The following is a 19,009-nucleotide window of genomic DNA, read 5'->3' as shown; positions in this document are numbered from 1 at the left end:
TTCAGATGTGAAGACCAGAAATCTGTTTTGCACAAATGTATGCTTGCTATTATTTCTTTTTAAGTTAAACTAAACAAAAAACGAATGATTTCCATTTATTGTAGTCTTTTTTTTGTCCCGCAGGCTTTATTAGACAGGACAGATGAGAAATGTGGGTGAGAGAGGAGGGAGGACATGCAGTAAATTGTCAGGATTCATATTCACAACTCTGTGGCCACTTGGAGCCTGGCATATGCTTGACCACCGGGCGAAACCCTTTTATTGTAATCTAATCATTAGATTCACATTGATCCTCATTGTTTACATGGATATCTTACTTTTTGATTATATTTCAATGATAAAAATAAATGAAAACATTTTGCTGGTTTTCTTCAGTCAGATTATCGTTTGGATTCAAATGATCTGTTCCTTTCAGTTTTCTTATTTTATTGCATAAAAGTTGGAAAATTACAAAACATACATCCCTATTAAACATGAGCTTCATTATTCATAATTCAAACAGTACTTTTACAGTTATAAAGACTTATAAAAGTGCATGACATTCGTTTAACTCCCAGCGGTGGTTGTCAAACGTCATTAAAAGAGTAAAGTTAAAGTTAACAGTGCATGTTTTCCCTGTTTGCATTGAATTCTTTCAGCTAATGAATTTAGTAGTACAAATACAACATACAAAAGTCAAAAAGTCTTCTTTCTGGTCTCTTCAAATTGCACTTATTATTTTAGTTAGATGATGCTTTAAAGCTTGTACTGCCTTAGAACTGGTCATGATGAAGTCTTTCCCTGAGTTAATCTGATCCGAAGCGTTTCTCTTTCTAACACGTGCAGCAGGTTGGTTTAGGACTGCACTGGGGGTTACAGCACGGCGCCAGAGTGCGGTCCGTGCCCTTTGACATCTCGCTCTTTGCAAACACCATCGTGGCTTCGAACTCGGCTTTGATTTGCTTAATCTTCTCCAGCACGTTCTGCAGTTCTGGTTTGCCGGACAGGGACAGTTGGTAGTTTTCGGAGGGGTCCATCTCCAGATCGAAGAGCAGAGGAGGATCATGGGCCTTCAGCACGGCGAACACGGGGCAGTCGGCATCCGGGGTGGTACCGCTGTGAGTGGCCCCTGGTGGAAAAACAAAGCCTCCTTAGTTAAGTTAGTTCATTATTTACTGCACTGCCAGATGGAAAGAAGAAGAAAAAAAAAGTCACACGCTCTAATATTTGGTTGGACCGACTTTAGCGTTGATTACAGCTTCCATGACCACAGGATTTGTCTTTCCACGTGGTCGTTCCAGAAATAAGAAACACTAGATCCTGTAGCACTAGATGATCCTGTAGCACTAGATGATCCTGTAGCACTAGATGATCCTGCAGCACTAGATCCTGTAGCACTAGATCCTGTAGCACTAGATCCTGCAGCACTAGATCCTGTAGCACTAGATCCTGTAGCACTAGATCCTGCAGCACTAGATCCTGTAGCACTAGATCCTGTAGCACTAGATCCCGCAGCACTAGCTCCTGTAGCACTAGCTCCTGTAGCACTAGATCTTATAGCACTAGATCCTATAGCACTAGATCCTGTAGCACTAGCTCCTATAGCACTAGCTCCTATAGCACTAGCTCCTATAGCACTAGCTCCTGTAGCACTAGATCCCGCAGCACTAGCTCCTATAGCACTAGCTCCTGTAGCACTAGATCCTGTAGCACTATATCCTGTAGCACTAGCTCCTATAGCATTAGCTCCTGTAGCACTAGATCCTGTAGCACTAGCTCCTGTAGCACTAGATCCTGTAGCACTAGCTCCTATAGCACTAGCTCCTATAGCATTAGCTCCTGTAGCACTAGCTCCTGTAGCACTAGATCCTGTAGCACTAGATCCTGTAGCACTAGATCCTGTAGCACTAGCTCCTATAGCACTAGCTCCTATAGCACTAGCTCCTGTAGCACTAGATCCTGTAGCACTAGATCCTGTAGCACTAGATCCTGTAGCACTAGCTCCTATAGCACTAGCTCCTATAGCATTAGCTCCTATAGCATTAGCTCCTATAGCACTAGATCCTGTAGCACTAGCTCCTATAGCACTAGCTCCTATAGCATTAGCTCCTATAGCACTAGATCCTGTAGCACTAGATCCTGCAGCACTAGATCCTGTAGCACTAGATCCCGCAGCACTAGCTCCTGTAGCACTAGCTCCTGTAGCACTAGATCTTATAGCACTAGATCCTATAGCACTAGATCCTGTAGCACTAGCTCCTATAGCACTAGCTCCTATAGCACTAGCTCCTATAGCACTAGCTCCTATAGCACTAGCTCCTGTAGCACTAGATCCCGCAGCACTAGCTCCTATAGCACTAGCTCCTGTAGCACTAGATCCTGTAGCACTGGATCCTGTAGCACTAGCTCCTATAGCATTAGCTCCTGTAGCACTAGATCCTGTAGCACTAGCTCCTGTAGCACTAGATCCTGTAGCACTAGATCCTGTAGCACTAGCTCCTATAGCACTAGCTCCTATAGCATTAGCTCCTGTAGCACTAGATCCTGTAGCACTAGCTCCTGTAGCACTAGATCCTGTAGCACTAGATCCTGTAGCACTAGATCCTGTAGCACTAGCTCCTATAGCACTAGCTCCTGTAGCACTAGATCCTGTAGCACTAGATCCTGTAGCACTAGCTCCTATAGCACTAGCTCCTATAGCATTAGCTCCTATAGCACTAGATCCTGTAGCACTAGCTCCTATAGCACTAGCTCCTATAGCATTAGCTCCTATAGCACTAGATCCTGTAGCACTAGATCCTGTAGCACTAGCTCCTATAGCACTAGTTCCTATAGCACTAGCTCCTATAGCATTAGCTCCTATAGCACTAGATCCTGTAGCACTAGATCCTGTAGCACTTCCATGACCACGGGATTTGTCTTTCCACGTGGTCGGTCCAGAAATGAGAAACAGTTGGGTTTAAATACTGTGTGTGTGTTTGTGCGTGTGTGCGTGTGCGCGTGTACAGGCTGTGTGTTTAGCGGGTTTAAGAAGCGTACCTCTTGTGTAGAAGTGAGCCTTGTACTCTTTATACCTGACGGCGAAAAGGCCGTACATCTCACTGGGATCTGTGGGGTAGAACATCATCGTCTCCCGCGGACTCTGCAAAACAAGAACCAAAGCCTGAAAAACTTAGCAACCTGAACAAACTAAAAGGGTTTGATAATTAGCTCCTAACATTCATAAGCATCGTCTGTATCGTCTTTTTGTGCTTTTGTTGTTTGAGTTATTGTGCAATTTTTCTGCTGTGCTTTTTGCTTTCTTTTATCAATAACTTACCAATGTCTGTGTCTAAAAATGCGAATATACGCAGATCCGCAACCACTGGGCCAGGGCCAAAAACCGGGCCATGGCCAAGAGGTAAAAGTACATTTCATATATTAAAATGTACTTTATTTTCATTTTTTTAGTCTATTTCCATCTCTTTGTGTTTTACATCAATTATCAGTAATAATACAATGAATACATATTTAGAACAAGGGGTTGTACATAACTGCCTCTTTCAAACTCTTCCTGGAAAAAACATTTTCTGATTGTACCGGTCCTTAAAACATAGGTTGGGGACCGCTGGTTTATAGTAAAAAAAAAATGCTACAAAAACATTAAAAATTAATAAAAACATTTACATAAAGGCTATACGGTAATATTCCTGCATTTTTGTGATGTTTTTTGCTTTAGTCTGATAATTAAACCTCAGCTAAAACATTTTAAGACACATTTAAGTTGGATTGACATAATATCGTCTGAATATTGTTACTCAAATATACTGGATACTCAACAAGAAGAAAAAAGTTTATCTTTATATCTAAATCTATCATATTTAGACCACCTGGATGGATTGGCTCATGTCACAGAAAATGCACTAATTAAAAAAAAAACGGCATAATAACAAAAATGATCGTTGAAATATGTATGTAAAGTGATACGTATGATATATATAACCCACCTGTCCTTGATGAATGAGAAGTTTGGACAAATCGACCCCGTCCAGTATCACAGAGGGGAGTTTACCCCCCGCCAGGCTGGCAAAAGTTGGCAAGATGTCCAGAATGCTGCCCATTTGATGAGTCACGCCTACAAAAAAGAGGTTTGTAAAGAAATTCAAAACCTCTGTTAAATAATGAATGGATTCCGTGAGATAGTGACTTCTTCATCGAGGATTCACAGCACAATACAAGACTCACCCGGCTTTATAGTTCCGGGCCAAAAGGCGATGGCAGGTTCTCTCATGCCTCCCTCGTACGTGGTTCCTTTGCCACATTTGAGGAGGCCCGCATTACCTCCTCTTGACATTCTCATCAGTTCAGGCCTAAAATAATATCGCAAAATTCACACAAGAGAATAACGATGTCCAGATAAACATGTTGAGGATAAACAGGCGCATAAATAAGATATGAACTGCTCTTTATTGTCACTGTATTGTCTTGTGTCTGGGGGACTGGGTGATATGATGATATGCTGACACAGACACACCCACTCCTCCTATTGGCCAGCCTCTGTCATGCTCTGAGTGACAGGTGGATTCAACCAATCACAGTCAAATATGAACGTTTCAGAAGGACACATACTCTGCATTATTCGTGTTGTTATTGGCCTTAAACCTGCAGAGTAACTCTGCTTTGGCACCTGCTGGTTTAGAACTCCAGGTACAGTATGTTTTTGATGCGGGAACAATAAAATAACAGGTACTAATTACATTAAAAATAAATGGGAAAGTGAGGGTCATTTTATTTTGACCGACGAAGAATGATGAAAATATTTGTACATCTCAGTGGAGAACAACAAAATGGGTCTGGAGGGAATTCTGTTGGAAAAATATCATTATTCACAAAGAAATGCTTAAATCTTAATCTCAAAATGGACAAATTTGAGAGATTTAATGGGAACTTTTTTTGGACGTGGTTTGCTTTAGTTTTATTTGGATGTCTTTTATTGTGTGTGTCTTTTGTTTACCATGTTCTCTCTGGTCTTGTTCTGTTTCATGTTAAAAATAAGTGAAAAATGACAAAAGATTAAATGAAATGTGATCAAAATGGAAATTGTGATCTAAGACAATAGTTAGGTTCTTTTTTGGCATATCAGCCACCCCTAGGTCCTGAACATGAAAAATTAAAAGGGGGATTTGCCTACATTGCTTGTATTTGGAGTGTTGAGAGAAAAAACAGCCAGAGACAGGGAGAAAAATGAAAACTCCAAACAGGAAAAAACTGACCATGACAAAGGCAGCCTAGTTCGGTTTGCTCCAACTCATTTTAAACTGTTATTACTCTTACTTAATCAATAACGCTTTATAGTTAAATGGACACAACAAACAGAGGTCAGATGTGATTTCCCTCCCTGCACGGGGGCAAAGCAAATAATAAAACAAAAACCGCTAGCGCACACTTAAGAGTATGAAAGTATTTGAGTTTTAGAGCCACACCAACCCATTGTCAGCTGTGAAAAAGACCAGCGTGTTGTTGATGACTCCTGCCTTCTCCAGGGCGCCCATGATGTCTCCGATCGTGTCATCCAACTCTGCCAGAGAATCTCCAAAAGGCCCTCGTGAATTCTTCCCCGCAGCTCTTTGTCCTGCATACTGCGGGTAGTGTGTGTGCTGGGGGAAAACAGAGGAAAGATCAGTGCTCCATCAACACCATTTTACAGGCCAAGTCCGTCTCTGACTCACGTGGGACGGATAGTAAAGGAAGAAGGGCTGCTGCTTCTGGGCGGACGTCAGGATGAAGTTAGTTGCAAAGTCGCTGTAAGCCTTTTCCAGCTCCAGGAAGTTGGCCGGTTGCTGAACGATGTGGTCGTCGTGCATCAGTGGAACGGTGACTGTGCCGACGTCGCAGAGTCCGAAGCATTTGATGTCCGGAGGGAAGCAGGTCAGGTTTTTGCACGGGCCCTGGAGAAAAGGGACGTGAAGATGAAGAGGAAACATCTGGTGACACTCTGAAGAGGATTGTGAGGGAGTACTCAAAACTGCCAAATGAACTCTGGTCTAAAATAAGAAACGGGAATCTTATCAACTGTCAGTGTACCCTGTAATGTACCACAATCATGTTATTTTTGTAAATTACTGTAAAATGTTGTATACTTTTAACACTTTGTTTACAGGCTAAATTTGGACTTAATGACGAAAATAAAAACCTAAACTCTTACAATTTAATATGCCTATGACAGGTTGGACAACTCATTAAATTAAACTTAGAATTTTGCCATATTTTTTTTCACAAATGTTGGCAATTTTTTCATTTCATCATTTGACGTCCTAGTTGTAAATTATGACATCACTCACGACAATTATTTTATCTAGCAATAATTGTTGTTCACTGGCTCAAAATCTCTGATATCACGGGAGTTATTTGACGGATTCAAATATTAAAATAACTTTGTTTTGTTAAATTCATGTTTAAAGTGTTGAGGAAAAGTGTTACAGTGGAATGTTTCTTCCCAAACTGCTACTTCATTGATATAAAACTATCATTTATATTTACAACGAGTACCATCCCACCAACTTAACCAAAATCAGAAAATCATAAAGACCTTTCATACACACTTTATTTTAAAATGTGACTTGGATTATTGCATTAGCCACTATTGCAGCATCAATATTTAAGGATATATTGTGCGTCTCCACTATTGTTATATCGTTTTCTCAAATATCAATGCACCTGGGCCTGTTTGAAAGGTCAAGAGTCAATATCTATCCGTGAGCTCAGTTCCATGTGCTCGCGCTCCACACACCATGTCGTGGGAATAGGGAATCCCCAGGTAATGGTCAAAGCCCTGGTTGGTTGGCAGGAAGGTCCCATTGGCCCCGTAGCCCAGGTGCCACTTCCCCATGGCTGCAGTGGCGTAACCTGCAGGCTTTAACACCTCAGCGATGGTGGTCTCGTTCAGAGGCAGACCCCCGATGGAGCCGGGGTACAGCACTCCGGGGTAGATGCCCGTGCGGGTCTGGTAGCGTCCCGTCAGCAAAGAGGCCCTGCGCAGAGAGAGAAACGGGTCACAATGAGATCCGGTCAAAGCAATCAGAGGTGGGTAGAGGAGTCGAAACTCAAATAAGAGTATCATTACTTAAGTAGTAGTACCAGTAGTTCTTCAGGAAATTAGTCAAGAGTAAAAAAGTGTTTGGGGAAACTACTACTAAAGTTAAAGTATCTGTCAAGAGGCAACATCTGATTTATAATTTGAAGTTAATGTTACTCAAAAGGATAAAACAAATACTTTTAAGCAAGTAAGAGCATGTTGCAGTGTACAATATATGACTTAACTTGGAGGAAAATAATTGAGTCTGAAAACTACTCAGAGAAGTAAAAGTGTGTTAAAAACGCACCTATTATGAAAATATGAAATTACATGACTCCGAGACAAAATATTGGGTCAACAAGAACAAAACAGGAGAAATAAATAAATAATTTTCTTCCGAATTTATTCCATTGATTTCATATACATATTTCCTCTGCATTATTTGTTAGTAAAAGCATTGGGTTCGTGGTAAATTATGATGATGATGTAATAGGGTCAGGCCTTTTGAACTTGTGTGATTAGACTTGCAATTTATGTTCTTAAGACAAATTAAATACAGACGCCGTGCAAACCGTCACCATCGTTGGTGACATATTACTATATTTATCTGCATTATAATTATGTAACACGCTCAAGTCCAAAGTCGGTTAATATAATGAACTTAAAAGCGAATGGAGATGATGATTTTTATGACACGCACTTGTTTGAATATCTATCTTTATAAATTGATGTAACAAGTGTCTGTAGCAGAGGCCATAATCTGGTGATAATAGATATATTTCTCATGACGTGCTACAATACATCACTATTTTTTAAAGCACCAAATACATTTAAACAACATTATTCTTTGTTAAACGACCTGCACAAACTCAAAATGAAATATTCAAACAGTCAGAACGTCAAATGGTCTGCGTAAAGTAAAGTTGACTTTCTTTAAACAAGCAACAGCATCGTAGCACGGACGGTCACAAAATAACTAGGGAGATTATACCAAAAATGACTCAGGGCGATATATCGATACAGCAGCCCACGATATCGATACTGTATCACGATATATTTATATTTAAAGCATCTGTCTGGTTAAATAGTTCATAATCTATTCGTCTATTCATGCCCCATGTCCCCGTTCCCCCATGCCCCGTGTCCCCGTTCCCCCATGCCCCGTGTCCCGAGTCCCCGTTCCCCCATGCCCCGTGTCCCCGTTCCCCCATGCCCCGTGTCCCGAGTCCCCGTTCCCCCATGCCCCGTGTCCACGTTCCCCCATGCCCCGTGTCCCGAGTCCCCGTTCCCCCATGCCCCATGTCCCCGTTCCCCCATGCCCCGTGTCCCGAGTCCCCGTTCCCCCATGCCCCGTGTCCCCGTTCCCCCATGCCCCGTGTCCACGTTCCCCCATGTTCCGTGTCCCGTTCCCCCATGCCCCGTTCCCCCATGTCCCGTGTCCCGTTCCCCCATGCCCCGTTCCCCCATGCCCCGTGTCCCGTTCCCCCATGCCCCGTTCCCCCATGCCCCGTTCCCCCATGCCCCGTGTCCCCGTTCCCCCATGCCCCCTGTCCACGTTCCCCCATGCCCCGTGTCCCCGTTCCCCCATGCCCCGTTCCCCCATGCCCCGTTCCCCCATGCCCCGTGTCCCGTTCCCCCATGCCCCGTGTCCACGTTCCCCCATGCCCCGTGTCCACGTTCCGCCATGCCCCGTGTCCACGTTCCCCCATGTCCCATGCCCCGTGTCCCCCATGCCCCGTGTCCCGAGTCCCCGTTCCCCCATGCCCCGTGTCCCCGTTCCCCCATGCCCCGTGTCCACGTTCCCCCATGTTCCGTGTCCCGTTCCCCCATGCCCCGTGTCCCCGTTCCCCCATGCCCCGTGTCCCCGTTCCCCCATGCCCCGTGTCCCGTGCCCCCATGCCCCGTGCCCCCGAGCCCCCATGCCCCGTGTCCCCGAGCACCTGGAGGGGCTGCACACCGGGCTGGTGCAGTAGAAGTCGGTGAAGCGCAGTCCTCCCGCCGCCAGCCGGTCCAGGTTCGGGGTCAGGGAGGTCGGGTGTCCGTAGCAGCCCAAGTCCCCGTAGCCCAGGTCATCCGCGAAAAGCAGCACGAAGTTGGGCGGTGAAGCTGAGGACAGACATGAAAACAGAACATTCACGAAGACGACCCGACACAAGCGAGTCATCGTGAGCCGGCGAACCAGAGAACCATGAACGTGTGGTTCCGTGAGGAGAACGTAGAACCACTAAAGGAGAACGTGTGGTTCCGTGAGGAGAACGTAGAACCACTAAAGGAGAACGTGTGGTTCCGTGAGGAGAACGTAGAACCACTAAAGAAGAACGATGATCCGCAACTCGATTAGCCCCAAAGATAGTTATGTAGTTCTCACCGCAGTGACGTTTGTGGGACTGCCCTTCATCGACACAATTACAATAATGCGGAAACACAACAATGTCACGCGGTCCGCGCTGGTCACGTGCGAGCTTGCGTCCCCGCCCCCTCACGTCAGACGTAGCGCCTTCAGTTTCTTTTCATCTTTTTCTTTTTTCTCACTTGTAAACCTGGAGGTATTAAATTAGGAAGAGTTCAGCTTAAGAATACGACGGAGTATAAGGGCCAACCAAGAAAAAAAAAATGCGCTGCACTACGAGAATAAAGTCATTAATTAATGAGAAAAAAGACGTTAATTAATGAGAAAAAAGTCGAAGTCAGAAAAAAGTCGTAAATTAACGACTATAAACTCATTAAATAATGAGAAAAAATCATTAAATAACGAGAAAAAAGTCAATAATTAATGAGAAAAAAGTCATTAATTAATGAGAAAAAAACTCCTTAATTAGCGAGAAAAAAGTCATTAAATAATGACTTTTTTTCTCGTTAATTAATGAGAATAAAGTCGAAATTTTTCGTATTAAGTCAAAATCAAACCATCGTGGGAGACGAAACGAAAGAAGCGGAGATCAATTCATCTTTACCCGGATTTCTTCCATATTTTCAATGCAGGTAAGGCTATATTTTCTTATATTGTTATAATATGTGATATTTCAAAAATGTGGATTATGTATTTCGATACATTTCAAGTAAAACGGGCGGCAAGTGCGTTTAATACATGCGAGGGGTCGGCCTGGTTCCTTCGCAGGCCGTGTACAAGGTCGACTGCGGGGCAGGACTGCTGCTACCTCGTCAGGACGGTCTCATTCATATGGGGAGTATGTTGAAGTTATGGCTGAGATTACAAGGCAATGAAATGCATATGATTTTGGAGGTGTGCGTATGACGCATCGTATGACGCTTCGTAAGACACAGCTCTTGACCAGTTGGTTAGGTCTTGGTGTTATGCTGGGGGTGGTTTGGTCCGGAATCAATCCTGGTTCTGACAAGCCCATCACGACGTAAGCAAGAGTTCGGTAAAGTTAGTACCAAGAGAGTACTGATGTTCACCGCACAGTGCAGTGCCGCGGCATGCGCACACCACAGGGACACGCACATGGGAATGGGGAGCGCAGGTGGGATCGCAGCGTCGAGCAGACCATACACAGCACCTTACGGCCGGTATCCATGGCCAGCACCCATGGCCAGTATTGCTCTATGCCGCGATGGATACAAGGTTTCAATGCGGTGATTGTAAGTCCCGTTACATCCTATTACACAGCAGTAGCAGCCGCGACCCAGGTGAGCGCGGGAGGCAAACACGTAACCCCGCCCTCCACAACCTGCCATATTGACAGAGATAAACCCGCGCAAGTGCTAGCAGGCAGAGCCACAACAACACTTATGCTTATGAGCCTAGTAACTGTGATCATCTTTTTTCACTAACACTCATATGCTTACAGTTGTGGATTTATTCAGATGGTCATTCCCAGTGTTGGAGGAGGACATACTTTTGATGTGCATTGCTTGATTGTCCGTTGGTATGTTTTTTATGCGTTGACTAATGTTTCATTACTAAAAGCTGCTGATTAGTCAGATAATAACAAGGCCATTTCTCCTGTCTGCTCCAGGTCCATGTATCATGACTGACTCGTTGTCTGACATTGTGGCATTCTTAAGGGGACGTCATGTTTCAGAGGAAGCCATCACATGGATTCAAGAACATAAGGTTACTTTTCTGCTTGTATATTGCCTATTATGTCAGCCATTTGACTACAAAAACGTGTGTCTCACCCATTATTTCACCATTCACTTAAAATAATGTCAATGTTTTTGTTTAGTTTTTTGCCTCTAACTCTACTTTTACACTGCTTTCAGATTGACAGAGAAGTAATTTTGCTGATGGAAGATGCAGATTTGGAGGACCACCTGCCATCCTATGGAGACAGAATTGCTCTAGTTAATTTTTGCAAATCTCATCCACACTCAGCAAAACGAAAACAGGGACTTTTTGAGAGACTAAGGGAGAAACTGAAAGTTAGAACTCAACCTCATAATGGGGAAGAAGAGCCTGGACCATCTAACATTAAAAAAAAAGAACCAAACAGTCTACGCGAATAATTGAAATAGGCTGGATCCACACTGAAAACAAATCATCTAAGCAGGTCAGAGCTAAACAAGGAGGAGGAACAAGAAAGCTTTCAATCAGCACCACGGCAAGATTTAGTGACATTCTAGAACAAGGAAAAGCTCTGTTTTTTCCACAAGGAAAATCTAACAAAGGCATTGAGAGTGATTTTGATTTTGATGTTTGGGATTTTAAACAAAACTCCTTGCCACACGATTTGTCAGTGGAGGACATATTCAACACTGTGAAGCTGCCAATGTTAAGGTTTTATTTGGCAACCAAAGTCAAAACAGTGATTGTGGATGATGACATAGATGATCCATCCTTCGAAGAAGAGGAATGGCAACCCAATGAAGGCACAACCTATATCAATAGTCCACAGCAACAATCACCTGAGATGGTTCCAGAGCTTTATATTCCATCGGAGGATACACAAAACAGTGCTGTTTCTACATTTGATGTTGATGATTCTTTCACTCTGAATAGTTCAGATTATGCTGAGAGTCTTTCTCTTTTAAATGCAAACAACTCTGACCTGGAGATTGCATTTGGCCCAGACCAAACTTACAATGAGGATTCTCTCAGCGACACAGTGGTTTACCAGCCTGATCCAATGCCACCACTCAGTCCACAAGGCATCATTCCAGAGATAACTGTGGTCTTAAACCAAGCAAACAGCTTCAGTGACATGATAGGGGCTTTTTCAGACGATAATATGCTTAACAAAACAATAAAAATTAAGCGTATTCTTCCAGACAAGTCGCTGGAGAAGGGCAGTGGTACAGGTTTACTTAAAGATGTCTATACTAGCTTCTGGGGAGAGTTTTATGAACGGTGTACCCTGGGAACCACATACAAAGTGCCTTTTCTTAGACATGACTTTACTGAGGTAACATGGAAGGCTATTGGTAGGATCTTTGTGAAGGGGTTTCAAGATTGTGGATACCTGCCTCTTAAACTTGCCCCTCCTTTTCTTGAGGAAATGCTTTTCGGGGAGATTTACAGTGACCTGAAGACAAGTTTTCTCCGGCTTTTCAGCTCACATGAACAGGAAATAATCAGCAAAGCACTTGTTAAGTTCGATTCTGTGGAAGCTGATGAGATAATAGATCTTCTCGCCAACTACGAATGCCGCAAACATATCAGCCCTGAAACCCTACCGGAAATATTGCTTGAGTTGGCGCACAAAGAAATTATTCAAAAACCAAAGTTTGTCATTGACTGTTGGCGGAACGTTTCACAGCCACATATGTTTGCACTGGACCCTGAGCGGCTGAAAACAATGTACAGTGAGTCGAAGCCTACTTCAAAAAGAGTAACAGAAAAGTTAACTTTTCCGGACAGTATGACACCAAAAGAAGCAGAAGTGGCACGATACTTAAAAAAATATGTGAAGGAACTTAATGAAGAAAGACTAGAGAAATTTCTAAGGTTTTGTACAGGATCTGACTTGCTGGTATCTAGTTGTATTATGGTAGAGTTTGTTGTTCAAACTGCATTTACCCGCAGACCAATCGGCCGTACCTGTGCATCCCTTTTGCATTTGCCTGACAGCTATGACAACTTCCCAGACTTCCGCAGTGAGTTCAATTCTATCCTTGATGCTAACATCTGGATAATGGATATTGTTTAGACATGGCCATGTTATTTTTTCACTGTTCAGTTGGCTAATTATTATAGCCCGTATTTTCAATTACAGGCTGCTTTAATGTTTATGTATTTTATTTTTATAACAATTGTTTAATGCATTTTACATTTTCACATTTTATTCAAACAGTTACACCAAGTGTTCAAAAAGTGGAGTGTGTTCAATCCAAGTGTCTTTGCATTGCCTCTGGTTGGCTACCATACTTGTGTCTGTTCAAAGTCACACATTTGCAGCAGTTTGCACTGTTAAAACATTGAGCAATAAATTCAAAGTTGAAAAAAAACAAAACAAACAAAAACATTTTGTTTTCTATATTTGTTTCAAAATGCACACTTGATAACACCCTGTGCACTTGCCCCATAATGAATATAAACAGTAAGTCCAACAGTTCAAATATTGTTAAGTATTTCATTTCTTAAATTGATGTAAAGTTCTGCAGCTGTGGACCCATCCACTGGAGCATCCCAACCATTTTCATCCATGAGGACAGTACAGAGTTCAAAGATGGTTGGATCACATGGATACTGCCCTTTAGGCGTGCACTCTTCTTTGCATATCACTACCTCTTCTGGTATGACTGGCTGCAACCTGTCCTCACCCCCATGAAGTTGAAGACCAGTGCTCATGTACACCATGTACATGAGCACTGGTCTTCCTCCAAGCACCTCAAAGCCAGGTCTTGTCATTATGCGGTGTGAGTTCCAGGTTCTTACCACACCATCCACTTCATCCTAAATACAAAATTGAGACAGGTTTAAATAACAATGTGTCAATTCAAATTTTACAGTAGACTATGTGAGAAATATCAAATAAAAAGAGAACGGCTTTTGTTTCTTCCCCGCCTCCTGCATTTTAATAAAAATATGTGTATGACTTTCTTTGTGTTTCCATTCTAGTCCAAATACCCCTTTATTTGCAGGAGGGGGGGAAGAAACAAAAGCCGTTCTCTTTAGCTTTTTTAATATTTCTCTACATTGTCGGCTGATTTAGGGATCTAGTCCTCTCTTTCGCCACAGATTCTCACTTTTCTGGTTACCGAGGCCACACGGTGAATCCCCTTTTCTTGAACCTTCTTTGGCCATTTAAAAATAAACTTAGGTTGGTGCTTGTGTATAAAAGCTGTACGCGATAGTCACTGGGTTGCAAAAAGCGCATATTTGTGCGTGCATGCTTGGAGAGTTTACGCACTCGCAAACCACCTCCACAAAGTCACGAACAGCCAACTTGAAACCTTGTGAATGTAAAAGTAATCTCCAAGTGAGCACGCAAAAGTTATAGCGCCTGTCGCGCACCCAGCCAGCCTGTGTCAGACCCTCCGCTGCACCTCGGTCCCGTGCGTGCGTGCGTGCGTGCGTGCGGTGTGTGTGTGTGTGTGTGTGTGTGCGTGCGCGCTTTTTCATGGGAGTAACACGTTACTTTTAAAAGCTATAGCCAACACTGATAATTGCCTACCTGTATAATGTTGAGGAAAGAAAACTGTGCCAAGTTTTTGTCCACAAAGTCACCAGTGAAATGTCCATCTTCTTTTAGAGTTTGAAAGCTGTCCATCCAAAACTGAATGCATTGTTTACGCAGGATTCGTTTGGTTCTTCCGACGAAACAAACCCAAACGGCTGCAATGTCGCTTCAAAGTCCTTAAACTGATGATATGGTGGTGATTATGTGCTAGAAGGCACAGTATTTCACCGTGCGTAAACCCTAGGTGAAAGTATACCTGCACAAAATGTTCAATATTCTCCATAACGTAAGAGAGGTACCACTGACCGGCTTCATTTAAAATTTCGACTTTATTCTCGTTAATTAACGAGAAAAAAAGTTATTATTTAATGACTTTTTTCTCATTAATTAACGACTTTTTTTCTCATTAATTAACGACTTTTTTCTCATTAATTATTGACTTTTTTCTCGTTATTTAATGAGTTTATAGTCGTTAATTTACGACTTTTTTCTGACTTCGACTTTTTTCTCATTAATTAACGTCTTTTTTCTCATTAATTAATGACTTTATTCTCGTAGTGCAGCGCATTTTTTTTTTCTTGGTTGGCCCTTATACTCCGTCGTATAAGAAGGATAAATCTTTGAGTATAAATACAATAATGTTGCTGGGCGTGATCAGGATATAGTGCATAGCTGTGGGCAGTGTTGAGAAACTTTCTAAGATAAGATAAGATAAGATAAGATATTCCTTTATTGTCCCACATGGGGAAATTTCATTGGTGCAACGCAGGTAGATACAGAGGTAGATCCAGAAGAACAGATCACTTATAGGAAGTCTGAAAAACACTTTCAGTAGAAGATCTCTTATAAACAAAAACTCCCTACATGAACTAGTTCAGTTCATAGTTCATAATTCAAAATTTTGAACTAAGTTCACAGCTCCAAAAAATGAACTAGTTCAGTTATTTTTTTCAATATTATGCAATAATTGTTCTAAATTATTTCCACAGCCCAAATACAACCACAGGCAGCAATTATTTTATTAGTTTATTGCTGAAAATATGTGATTTCATCTTCATATCCAATTTTTAATCCTTACACAACCAGGATTTACATTCACATTGAAGGGACAGACTTCCCCCATGTGTTGCTGTCCATTCAGCACCGCAATAACAGCAGCAGCAGCAGCTTTCAGCCCCACAGTATATTCTCAAAAACATGAGGGAAAACTTGCTGGGCAAAGTTTGCACATAAATGTTTGATTGTTCCCATCCTCACCGACCTTATCATAAAACTCACGTAACTGGTCGTACAGGGCGATCGTTGCTCTGGTGACCACACGTTGCGGTCGCGTCCGTGCTGCTTTTTGTTTTGATGCGCATGCGCAGTGTGGTGCGACACGCGAAATCTCTGTCTCCGCATCTATCGCCTCTACAACTGGAGCTCTCACACTTGTCAGACATCGGCTCTTTTTGGGAAACTTAACGGTGTTTTTCGCCTGGAAGTCTCAAGAAATCTGACACTTTATTGAACGAAAATAAAAAGAACGAAGGTGCCGTTCACAGACACCAGAATGAACGCGTTCATATTATCGTTCTTCAGCAGCAATAATGAACGCGTTCATGAACTTTCGTTCAATGAACGCGTTCAGGGACAACACTGGCTGTGGGTTAGATGCATGTATAGAATGTATATTTAAATAATGAACATGTTGTAATTTATGGAACTGTCTCTGTCTCATCAGTAATCCTTATCTGCGTGCCTTACTAATTTTCCCCAGTTTAAATTGGGGTGGCGTTGTTGGACAACTTACCATTCAAACAATATCAAAACACTCGTACTGCCACATTTTTGGCGTATGGTTGGCAGGATTTGCTGTTTTGGAGGCAGAGGCTAGTTCCACCAAAGTTATTTGTGTATTTGATTTTTGTGATTGTTGTGGCAAGCGGCAAAAGTAACTTGTGTGTTTTTTAAAGGGCAAAGCGGCAGTCTCTCTTTTGAGCAACAGCCATGGAGGAAGAGCTGCAGGAATTAAGGAACCAAATTACTCAACTAAAAGCAGATAATGTACAGCTGCGCCAGGGACGTGCTGCAGCTGGTTCTGGTGCTGGTGGCTCTGCAGTGCCTGTGCCCCCCGCCACCCCTGCCATAGACCGGTTGGTATTTATTCCGAGGGACGGAAAATGTCCCATGTTTAGGGGCAGTACAGGGATTAGTGTGGGTGAGTGGGCCGAGGAAGCACAGGCCTGTATGAGGGCGCGGCACCTGTCACTGGCGGACCAGGCATACTTCCTTCTTGATCACCTGGAGGGGGAGGCGAAGGAAGAACTAAAATATCGATCTGCCGTAGAGCGCCAGGACCCGACTAGGATAGTCTCTATTCTTAAGGAATTATACGGGTGCACAGAGTCCTATGTTGCTCTGCAGGAGGCCCTCTTCTCCAGGAGACAGCAGGAAGGTGAGACATTGCAGGAGTTCTCCCTGGCCCTGCTGAACTTGATGGAAAGGGTTAAAATGCAAGCCCCGGGAGACATACCAAATGCTGAGGATTTAATGCGCGACCAGTTTATTGAGCACGTGAGTGATGGTTCCTTGCGTCGGGAGTTGAAACAGTATGTGCGCCGGTACCCTAGGGCGACTCTGCTTGAGGTCAGGGGAGAGGCAATCAGGTGGGAGCTTGAAGGTCTGCCGGCCGGCATGAGAGGTCGAAGCAATTCAGTGCCCTCGGCCTTTGGTATACAATATGCCATGCGTGGAAACCCGGGGCCTGAGGCCACCCCTACACGGACTGAGGTTAGCGAAATGAAGGAGATGTTGAAAAAGCAACAGGAACAACTTGAGCTGTTGACGCAAAGCATTGCATTATTGCAGAACACGCAAACTGCACACCAGCGTAGTCGCTCCCCTCGTTATGGCCCGATTGTGTGTAATCGTTGCCAGCAACCTGGCCATATTGCCAGAGACTGTGATGGCCCTCGTGTTCCCAGTCGCCACGAACCCTCTTTGCCGACCCGCCGTCGCTTTAATCAAACGTCGGAAAACTAGCGCCCACCGTGTCGCGGAGCCAACGCACGGGTGGGGCATCCACTAGCTCAACCACTAACGGAGGGGGGAACGCTCCAAAGTTGATAGCATCCTGTCCACATCTTGATGTAGACATGGATGGCGTAATTGTGCCATGTCTTGTGGACACTGGGTCGATGGTGTCTACCATTACAGAAAGCTTTTTCCGCAGGCATTTTGAGCCATGGGGGGAAGAACGCTTGCAGGCTTGCCATTGGCTACAGCTTAAAGCTGCCAATGGTCTGTCCATCCCTTACATTGGATATTTAGAATTACCTATTGAGCTCTGTGGTAAAGTGATGCCCCACTGTGGAGTGTTAGTAGTGAGGGACCCGTCTGGTCAATGCTCTCCCCAAGTCCCTGGAGTTTTGGGAATGAATGTGCTCCGCAGATGTTACAAGGAACTGTTTGGACAGTATGGGCCTGCACTTTTCGATACAGCCCCTGTGGTCACATGCCCAACTCCATTGGTGGAAGCGTTTCAGAGGTGCCACGCTGCAGACCTGCGGCCCACCCCCAAACAACCAGGTATGGTCAAGTTGCAGGGAAAACGAGCTGTTCGCATCCCGGGGGGTGTTACGAAAATCGTCCCTGCTACCTGTTCGACACATTATTCAGGTGCCACGGTCTTGTTTGAGCCTTTGGAGCGCGGATTGCCTGCAGGCCTGCTGGCATCCCCTGCTCTGGTCCAGGTAGTCCGTGGCACGGCGTACATTCCTATTGTCAATGTCGGTGACAACGATGTGCTGCTTTACCCGCGTACCCTAGTAGGGACTCTGGACAATGTCAATGTGGTGAGTCTTCCTGCAGGAGTGACGGAATTTCCCGCAGTGGCTGCGAGTGTCTCCTCTCATGTCGCTTCCTCCGCCACGGACCCCATCGCAGCCATTGACCTATCCCCCCTGCCCCCTGAGGAGCAGGTGGAGGTGCGGGCATTACTTTGGAAATATTCCTCTGTGTTTGCTGCGAATGATCAGGATTTGGGTTGTACCAACCTGATCACCCATGACATTCCACTACTGGATGATGTCCCAGTCCGTCAGCGCTACCGCCGTATCCCACCATCTGAGTATGAGCTGGTCAAAGAGCATATCCATCAGCTCTTGAAAGCGCAGATAATCAGAGAGAGCTCCAGCCCCTATGCATCACCCATTGTCTTGGTCCGGAAGAAGGACGGCAGCCTTCGTCTATGTGTTGACTATCGCCAACTGAACATAAAGACCCGAAAGGATGCCTTTCCACTCCCACGTATCGAAGAGTCGCTCGACGCTTTGACGGGGGCCCGCTGGTTTTCCACTTTGGATCTGGCCAGCGGGTACAATCAGGTCCCTGTCGCAGAGGGCGATCGGCA

General features: G+C 44.1%; 1 protein-coding gene across 1 annotated transcript; it reads right to left on the bottom strand.

Annotated features, from left to right (window-relative positions):
* Positions 1–405: 405 nt before the first annotated feature.
* On the bottom strand, positions 406–9,224 carry LOC140349082 (arylsulfatase A-like). Its single transcript, XM_072435302.1, has 8 exons — positions 8,974–9,224; positions 6,749–6,989; positions 5,688–5,906; positions 5,446–5,615; positions 4,204–4,328; positions 3,966–4,093; positions 3,019–3,121; positions 406–1,108 (listed from the first exon to the last, which is right to left on the bottom strand). The coding sequence occupies exons 1-8, from the start codon at positions 9,195–9,197 to the stop codon at positions 813–815; spliced, it is 1,506 nt and encodes a 501-aa protein (XP_072291403.1). The 5' UTR covers positions 9,198–9,224; the 3' UTR covers positions 406–812.
* Positions 9,225–19,009: the final 9,785 nt, after the last annotated feature.

Source organism: Eucyclogobius newberryi, unplaced genomic scaffold, assembly GCF_026437365.1.
Source record: "Eucyclogobius newberryi isolate DKJ021-1_F unplaced genomic scaffold, fEucNew1.0.hap1 SCAF_7, whole genome shotgun sequence".
Lineage (NCBI taxonomy): Eukaryota > Metazoa > Chordata > Actinopteri > Gobiiformes > Gobiidae > Eucyclogobius > Eucyclogobius newberryi.
Note: the sequence above shows the minus strand (reverse complement) of the source record. Positions and strands in the feature narration are given on the sequence as shown.

Excerpts from the sequence above, each read along its gene's own strand:
- LOC140349082 (XM_072435302.1), bottom strand. The coding sequence starts at position 9,197 with ATGACTCGCTTGTGTCGGGTCGTCTTCGTGAATGTTCTGTTTTCATGT. Across the intron at positions 6,990-8,973 it reads CCGGTGTGCAGCCCCTCCAG|GGCCTCTTTGCTGACGGGAC; the intron begins GTGCTCGGGGAC and ends CTCTCTGCGCAG. Across the intron at positions 5,616-5,687 it reads TCCTTTACTATCCGTCCCAC|CACACACACTACCCGCAGTA; the intron begins GTGAGTCAGAGA and ends GTTTTCCCCCAG.